Source organism: Musca vetustissima, unplaced genomic scaffold, assembly GCF_032173495.1.
Source record: "Musca vetustissima isolate MV318-11 ecotype Yass unplaced genomic scaffold, APGP_CSIRO_Mvet_v1 utg13690, whole genome shotgun sequence".
Lineage (NCBI taxonomy): Eukaryota > Metazoa > Arthropoda > Insecta > Diptera > Muscidae > Musca > Musca vetustissima.
The window spans coordinates 13,696-23,003 of record NW_026880195.1 but is presented as its reverse complement, the minus strand read 5'-3'; the positions used below and the strand labels follow the sequence as shown (position 1 = coordinate 23,003).

At 32.5% G+C, this 9,308-nt stretch overlaps 1 protein-coding gene across 1 annotated transcript; it reads left to right on the top strand.

The window, feature by feature from the left end:
* The first annotated feature begins 1,437 nt into the window (after window positions 1–1,437).
* Window positions 1,438–8,139, top strand: LOC133325641 (tyrosine-protein phosphatase non-receptor type 4). The gene is made up of 11 exons (XM_061534363.1): window positions 1,438–1,606; window positions 4,349–4,456; window positions 4,540–4,632; window positions 4,704–4,845; window positions 4,914–5,122; window positions 5,191–5,343; window positions 5,419–5,570; window positions 5,640–5,984; window positions 6,050–7,357; window positions 7,714–7,891; window positions 8,007–8,139. Exons 1-11 carry the CDS (start codon window positions 1,466–1,468, stop codon window positions 8,115–8,117), a joined length of 2,940 nt encoding a protein of 979 aa, XP_061390347.1. The 5' UTR covers window positions 1,438–1,465; the 3' UTR covers window positions 8,118–8,139.
* Window positions 8,140–9,308: the final 1,169 nt, after the last annotated feature.

The window sequence follows — 9,308 nt, the reverse complement described above, 5'->3', positions numbered from 1 at the left end:
AGGTATGGAATAAAAAAATACACTTTCCTACATGTTTTACCTTTTTTGTTAAGTAAAAATTATTCTCTTTTGTCAAACTTTTTTAGAATATTTCTTTTGTACTATTTATTGGATTTGTTGTATTGTTTCTTATTTTAATTGTGGTTTCAGTTTTTTTTTTATTTTTAATTCAAAATCATATTTGGTTAAGGGTGATTAATTTCACAGTCATTAGTGTGCATTGAATAAATAAATTTTTGGAATTGTAACTTACGTCGATGCCAAGCTAGCATACCATATCGGCATGTAAAAACGATAACACCACATACATAATGTCACATATGGACAATATCAGTATTCCATTGTGTAGAGATTATTTTGTTTCTCATTTTTTTATTAAAAATAATGAATCAAAGACCAAAATTATTTTTTATAACGCATTATTTCCAGAATATTGATATCATCACACAAAGACAAAACCAGGGCCGCGAAATACGATTGAATAGAAAAAGAATATATCTCGGACTCGGTTCAAAGCATGCCCAAAATTCCGAAATTTGGCAGGCACCATTATATGGGGGCTACCCCAAGCAGTGGGCTTTTGTATGGAAGATTTCTTCACGCTAAGAAAATTTAAATTACACCAAATTCGGAGGAAGAATGTGCCCTAATTTTGGATTTTTGGGGGTACTTAAGGTATGATTGCCGATCACTGGAGCATCCGTACTTTAAAATGCCAACGCAATTAGAAAGAATACATATCTGACTCTGGTATGAACTAGGATTATTGACTTTTCCAGAAAATTAGCAAAATGGCGGAGCTAGAAAAATATATATTTTTTAAATCGACTATTTTCGATCAAAAACTAAGCTGGAAAATAGGGAACAATTTTACCGATTGAATTGCTACGCCATAAAGAAGCCACCATGTTAAATTAATTTATTGTTATATGGGATATATATACTAAAACGTGGATCGATATAGCTCTTTTTCAATACCAAACATTAGATGTACATGGCCAATTCTACAGAATTGTTTGTCTTCTAATCAAGAATCTATTTATATTTGAATATTAATTAAATAAACTTCTCAATTGTAATAATAACATTTTTCTTTTTATTTTTCTTACAGATACCACTTCCAAGACTTGAAACTGCTTCAACGTTAGCAATAAGCGATATATCATTTACTTAATATCTGTATAATTTTTTATACAAACGAACAAAAATTAAAAAATAACATCGTATTCCATCCAATGTAAACTTCAATAAAAATCGGAAATTATTTCATATATGCTATGAAGAAATAAAACACCCGTTCCATTACACACCGATTTAAGAAAACAAAATAAAACAAAAACGAACAAGGGAAACCATTTTTTTATATCAGAACAGAACAAAACCCATTTTACTGCACACGTCGTGATTAGAAGAAGAAGAAGAAAAAAACTGAAAACTTGGTGGTCCATCATGATGGCTTGTTGCAATGCTTGAACGTTTTCGCCTTAGTAATTTAAGTCGACATTACCGTTTACGAACTACAGAACTGGCTCGAGACAAGAAACAAAGACAACAATGTGTTACCGTGCTTTTTCTCGATGACACAACGCACACCTTTCGGATAGAGGTATGTATTTGTACATTTTTATTTTTCTAATACGTATAATTAAAAGAAACTCCTTCCGAAATATTAGATAATATATTATTTTAAAAAAATATAACAAGATTAAATTTTAATGTTACATTTGTTTTGTCGTCGCATACTTCCCTATTATACACAGATTTTTTTCTAACGTTTACATTTAGCTGTTATTTGACATTTTTCGTTTTGTAAGTGATTATATCGTCTATGTTTGCAGGTTTTGGATGCATTTAGTTAAATGACTTTGTGTTAGTTTGGCCTTTATATAATGGTACTTCTCAATGCTTTCTCCTGGTGAAAATTCAATAATATAGTAGGACGTTTAAATTTTCAAACATATAATGCATTCATGTTTTTTTTCTTTATTGTTCATACATTAATAACACTCGCATAATATTAACTTAACACGCACTATTCGCTTCCATTTACCATTTGATCAGAGTGTGTACAATGATTTTAAAATTGCCAAAGTAAATTTAACAATTTCTTCTATGAAAAGAAAATCCATTCAAAATGCGTAAATGAAGAAAAGTTTTGGCATATACAATATTTTCTTATTTAACAGATATAAAAACTTCATGGCTTGTTATTGTCCTCTGATACTTAATTATAAAAACAAGTACCAAAAACAAAAACATAATAAATGAGTATTTGTGAACAATTTTTACAGTTTTGTAACAATTTTTATTCGATTTACAAATGACATTCCGCCTATTTTATAATACGACGCGAACGGACAATCCGAGTTGAACTTAACTTTACACAACCTAATATTCTAACCATGACTTTATAATGTTAAAAGAAGGGACTTACGGGACATTCAACTTTGCATACATTTATTTGAAGACATAAAGTCTTATATTTATTAGGTTTAAAGGGAACTTCAAAATATTTATAAATATGAATTATTTAGCAATTTTTGGCACTGAACAAATAATATGCGTAAATTTTGAAAGAAGATATTTTCATTTAAATTTTGAAAACTGAATACTGTCAAAGGTAAATTTATGAAAAAAATTCGAAACATATGACTGCATGAGACTATCTTGTATAATTATGCCATGACCAAAACCTTAGCTAATAATTCAAAATCCAGCTAGGGTTTTTCTTCTACCATCATAAACTTTCAAATTTTGGCGTTCCTGATTGGAAGGCGGTCATTTTGACCGTTTTTCAATTTCAAGTAAAAAAACAACTGTAAATATAATGGCACAGCTTTTTAAAATTTGGTGACTTTTTGTACCACATAGAATTACGTTTATTAATCATAGTAGCTGCTTTCCCTCTCTTTCATTTCCCGTATTCATATGTGCTATATCTATATTGCCTAAAAACGGTCATTTTGACCGCTTTAATCCTAGAGTGAAATTTGAAAGACAGCATAGAATCAAAAGAAAATTGTGACCAACAAACATCACATACAACTTATTTTCGCTACTGTAAAACTTCCCAATTACGGCTTTATCAAAGTAACAAATCTCATAATATATGTGACACATGCCAAAAGCATGTTTGCGGAAGTTGCACACATAAAAAGATTTCCACTTACATTCGCTCAAATGTAAAAATAATGCTTAATTTTTTCACTTGAATTTTTTTTATTGATTTTTAATACTTACTAATAAAAATATACATTACTATAAATAATATAAGAAATAATAAAATTTAATTTGAAGTGATTCATTACACATTATTAATCCTTTTACAAAGGGGTCATTTTGACCGATTTAGGTCAATATACGTATATGTATACAAAACTTCAATAATATAGGGTAGCGTTTTATGGGAACAATCCCGAAACTTGGGGCAATATTATAATTTTTTGAGTAATGAGCTTTTCTACCCAATGAAATGAATAAAATTAAAATATAAAAATGCAGCTAATTTGGAGAATATAGTAGAATATGGTTTCAACAAGATGGTGTCATGACATCACCGTGGCGACATCAGCTGGCCACCAAGATTATGCGCTTTGACACCATTAGATTTTTTTCTTGACCTACGCGAAAGACCCTGTTTATGCTGAAAACCTTCAACTCTTGTGTTAAAAGTTTTCCAAAATAACCTCAAAGGTATAATGATGTAGTGTTTCACAATTCAAGTATAATACAAATAACGAACAAATATATTTTATGTGTTTTATTTACGTTTACTTTTGAAATCAAGAAATCGGTAACCCTGCTCAGTTCGCTACAGACCTATTTAAAAAATCAAGGTCTACAATATTTAGAACCTCAACCGGACAGGAGTGCATCTCCATTGTAATTCGTAATTTTAGTACCACTTCGGACTGAAATTGATACACAAAATGTTTTCCCATTCTATATTTTATTTATAGCGGCAAAGCCAATAAGGCCAATAAATGTAGCAATGTGCAAACAGCTACAAACATCTTCAAACTATATAATTCAATCTTAATATAAGGACTTTAAGTAACCGATTACAAAGCAAAGTCCGAACTAGTTAAGAAAAGTTGTGTGACGTGGAGGTTACAACTGTGTTGTAATGCGTTTCAAAATTCGCTCAAATTATTAACGAATAAAAAACAGTTACCTGTACATCTTTATAAAAACAATAGCACACTAGTATATATTAAAGTACTTGATTTTAAGAAATTATTCACGGTATACTTGATATATGTTCATAAAAACTAATATAATTTAGATAAATTACAATTACTATATTAACTCAATCTAATATAAGCATATTATATTTTATATATTTCAGAAACGCGCCAAAGGCGGTGATTTACTTGAACAAGTATTTCAGTTTCTCGAACTATCCGAAAGGGACTATTTTGGCTTATTATTTCCTTCAAAACCTGGAGATGTTGTGGTAAGTTCTAATATTAATAATTTCTCGACATTCGTGCACAGAGTTTTTATTAAAAGCACACATATTTAATATATTTCTTTTAGCGGTGGGTTGATGCCCAGAAGCCGTTTAAAAAACAATGCAATAGTATTGCATTGGATAATGACGCCGTACCACTGCTAGAATTTAGGGTTAAGGTAAATTCATATATTATTAATGTGTTTCTTCTTCAAATATTTACTCAATAATCCATCTGCTCTTATTCTAGTTTTATGTAAGTGATCCCAGTCGTTTACAAGAAGAATATACACGCTATCAATTTTATTTGCAAATAAAACGTAACATATTATTGGGCAAATTGCCATGTTCACTAAACACACAATGTCTATTGGCAAGTTATACAGTGCAATGTGAGTATTTTGTTTTTAATAAAATATGGCATATTGAAATTAAAATAACGCATGATTATTTTGTTCAGCTGAACTGGGTGATTTCAATCCCTCGGAACATCAGGCTGGTTACTTGAGTAATATGCAATTATTAATGGATCAAACTCCAGATGCGGAACGTAAAATATCGGAATTGCATAAATTGCATCGCGGCCAGTTACCCGCCGATGCTGAATATAATTATTTGGAACATGCAAAACGACTTGATTTATATGGAATTGATTTACACAAAGCGATGGTATGTGATTATTTATATTAAATATTATTTATTTTTCATATTAATTTCAATGGATTTTTATTTCTTAGGATTCAAATGGCAAGGAATTACAATTGGGTGTATCCGCCATAGGTTTATTGGTGTTTCAAAATGGCCTGCGTATAAATACGTTTTCTTGGTCGAAAATGGTTAAGGTTTCATTCAAGCGCAAAGATTTCTTTATACAATTACGTCGAGAACCGGTATGTAACCACGATAGGATAAAAATTCCTTCACATATATCAAATAATAAATGTTTTTTGTTTTGTATTGAATAGTCCGAAAGTTATGACACTTTATTAGGCTTTACTATGTCATCACACAAACATGCTAAATCCTTGTGGAAATCTTGTGTTGAACATCATTCATTCTTCCGACTGAAACGACCACATCGTTTATCACGTTTTCTTAATTTGAGCTTGGGATCAAAGTAAGTTTTGAAACTATAGCCGATAAATTAAAACAAGTGCGGCCTTACTAACTAAAATCTACATTTCAGATTCTATTACTCTGGACGCACCGAATTGCAAGCTGTACAAGAATCAAAACAACGTGCAAAAATACACAAGGCTTTTGTTCGTTCTCCAAGCAAACGGCTAATTGCTATTGGGCCAGGTGGCACTACAATGTCACCGCTAGCAAATGGAGCCAGCGGCTCCGATAGTAATGGCAGTGTTTCTCACAATGGTAAACCTCCGTCCGCTAATGCTGCCACACATACGTCCATTTTAACCATAACAAAAACTAGCCGTCCCCACCATGACAATAAGGTTACATCGAAGCAATTGGATACAATGCCCCGCAAAGCTTGGGAACAACAAAGTGATGAATATGATATCCAACTGTAAGGAGTGCATTCGACTTTTCTATTGTATTTTTTATAACAGCACGATTTTTATACTTTTACAGTGATACTGGCTATATTGACCAATGTGGTCGTCGTTTTGAATCTCCAGTACCAGCATATAGTACGGGATCTCACAGTCCAAATGGCACTCAATTGGGTGCAGCCATGAACACCTACATGAATGGTTGTTCGACAGCCCCCGAGAGTGGTAGTGATTTGATAACCATACGTTTGTTGGCTGATGAACATGGTCGTTTTGGTTTTAATGTCAAGGGTGGCATCGATTTGGGTTTGCCGGTTCAGGTGTCAAAAGTTGTGCCCAATACCCCGGCTGATCGTTGTACACCGAGGGTTTGTGAGGGAGACGAAGTTGTCCTCATAAATGGCCGTGAAGTTGCCGGACTGAAACACGAACAAGTTGTCAATATGATAAAAGATTGCCGCAATACACGTACCGGTGAGTTGCTGCTCACTATGCGACCCTGCTCAATGGGGCCTCCACTGACCGAAGAAGAAGAACCCCTATACCAATATGTACCGGAAACCGATGAGATTGGTTCCCATTCAAATCTCCTGGATGGCGATGCTCTCTTCACACAAAGTTTATTGTTACTTAGCGATGGTTTGGCATCGGGTGCCCTACTGGCACAATACGAATTGATGTACCGTAAAAATCCCGATTTGGCCATAACGGAAGCAAGAAAACCCGAAAACGTAGCGAAAAATCGTTATCGTGACATATCACCATACGACTGTACTCGTGTTACGTTGGTCAATTGTTCGAGTGGCGATTATATAAATGCCAACTATGTAAATATGGAAATTCCAGGTGGCATAAATCGTTATATTGCCACCCAAGGTCCACTGGCCTCAACGACTACGGATTTCTGGCGAATGGTACAGCAGGAAAGCAGCCATTTGGTTGTGATGCTAACAACGGTAATGGAAGCTGGCAGACAAAAATGCCATCAATATTGGCCAGTAACGGGCGATGAACTGCAATTGGGCGAAGGTTTGTGCGTTAAATGTCTCAGTGAGAAGCCCGACGAGACGGGAAGTTTTGTATTTCGCGAGTTTCTGTTGTGTGACAGGCGAACGGGTGAACAGCGCCATATACAACATATGCAATATCTTGCCTGGCCCGATCATTGTGTACCCTCGGATCCGAATCTTTTTTTGGAATTTGTGGAACGTGTTCGAAATGCCCGCAATCGGTCATTGTTGCAGGAAATCGAAGAAAGTTTAAAACAGGTTAGACTGCTCGATGCTGATGCCGATGAAAATGGTGGTATTATGGGAGAACGTAAATGTGCTGCCAGTAATGGTGTAACTCCCGAAGATGAGACGCCGGTATCAACCAGTGTTCATCAGTAAGTATTTTTTATTATTTTAGTTATTTAATACCTAGTATCATAAAATGAAAAACTCGCAAATTGTTGTTCATCCGAGGCTCCATAAAATGTTTAGGTTTAGTCGTGCCCGCTATTCGTAAAAAAACCGTTTCAAGTTTCACAAGCACTTTTGCCGTAGCTTTATGCTGACACAATAAATCGACTACGTCTTTAAGAATTGTTGAGATTTTCAATTGAAATTTTAAAGTGTTTTTTGAAACCGAGAATGGGGGATCCCCTTAAGACTGAACTTTAAAATGTGCAGCCCGATTGGACGGCGATCAACGCCGTCTTTCTTTCATGCATCTAATATTGTCATTTTTCGTTCATTGCAGATGTATTAGTGCTGCTAATCCACCTGTTATAGTTCATTGTTCGGCTGGTATTGGGCGAACAGGTGTTTTAATACTAATGGATACAGCATTAGCATTAATGGAGGCACGCGAACCAGTATATCCGTTGGATATTGTGCGTACAATGCGTGATCAAAGAGCCTGTATGGTGCAAAATGTGGTAAGTAATCAATACTTGGCCTTTTTTCTTATACCCATTTTCGGCAATATTTACGAATTGTTTCTCTCCTATTTCATATATAAATTTATATATTACTCATTTACTCCTATTTTAGAGCCAATATCGCTTTGTATGTGAATGTATCTGTGCAGCCTATATGAAAATGTCTCGAAATAGTGCTTTATTATCTCAAGAAGATGATGATGATGACATTGGTGGTGAATAGACTAATATTTTTTGTGACTTTTGTGGTAATAATGCACGTGCCTCTTTATTGAAAAAAACACACATACAAAATTATATACATAAATACCCACATATGTATAGCAGAGAAACGTGTACAATAACACAGAACCAACCGTGGAAATAATAACATATATTTTTATATACAACTTACAATTAAACTGATACTATATATATACACACACTTTAATTATAAAAGAGATTAAAAAAAAACTATTGTATACGCCTCAAATATAACCTTTACACCCTAAATTTCGATTTTGTTCTCTAATGACCATCACATTATAAATGCATCAATGCTTGAGTTGATAAAATGCAAAGAAATATATTTTATGTATTATGTTCTAATAATATAAGTTTGTTTGATAATAAATCAACCCTTGAAATGCATTTAAGATGTCTACAAAATAAACAATTGTTCTTGTTCATTAGTAACATTTTTAATTTGTCAACTTATACAAAAAAAACTACATTAAAATTTAAATTGAAATTCAATATCAAATTCCTCTTCCGTGTTTTCTTCCTTAAATATAAAGATATACATATGTATATTATTTTTAAGTGTATTATTGTGTATTTTATTATATTTTTATATATACTCATCATTAAGATGAAATACAAAAACAATTTGTCCATATTAATGAAAATGTCTAACAAAATTCCGAACCAAGATGTTTTCTTGTTTTTTTTTTTCTAGTTTACTAAAAATTTAATTACATTACATATACACAAGATAAACAATTAGTATTCTAGCACCAAAAATAATTTTTATGCTATAATATATAACACATACATTTAAAACAATGAAATACATATTTATTATTCTAAGAATTACTTTTATAATGTAGTTTGTGTCCAATAGAAAGTTATAAGAAAATTATTTATAAGAAAATCTAATAAAACAAAAATTCAATATTTAGACACCCAAAATAAATTTGGTTTTATTTCTGTAAAGTAGATATGTTTGTAATTAAAATCTATCATTAAATTGATCTTAAACTTAGCTGGTGTTTTAAGTTAGCCTATGCACCGATATTGAAAAGGGAAATGTTTCTCTTGAAGTTTTCGCAATATGTACGATTTCTAATGGAGCAAATGTCATCTGTTGGAATTTGCCGACTTTAAAATATTCCATACTTATGCTTTAATATTTTTATATGTGAACTTTACAGGA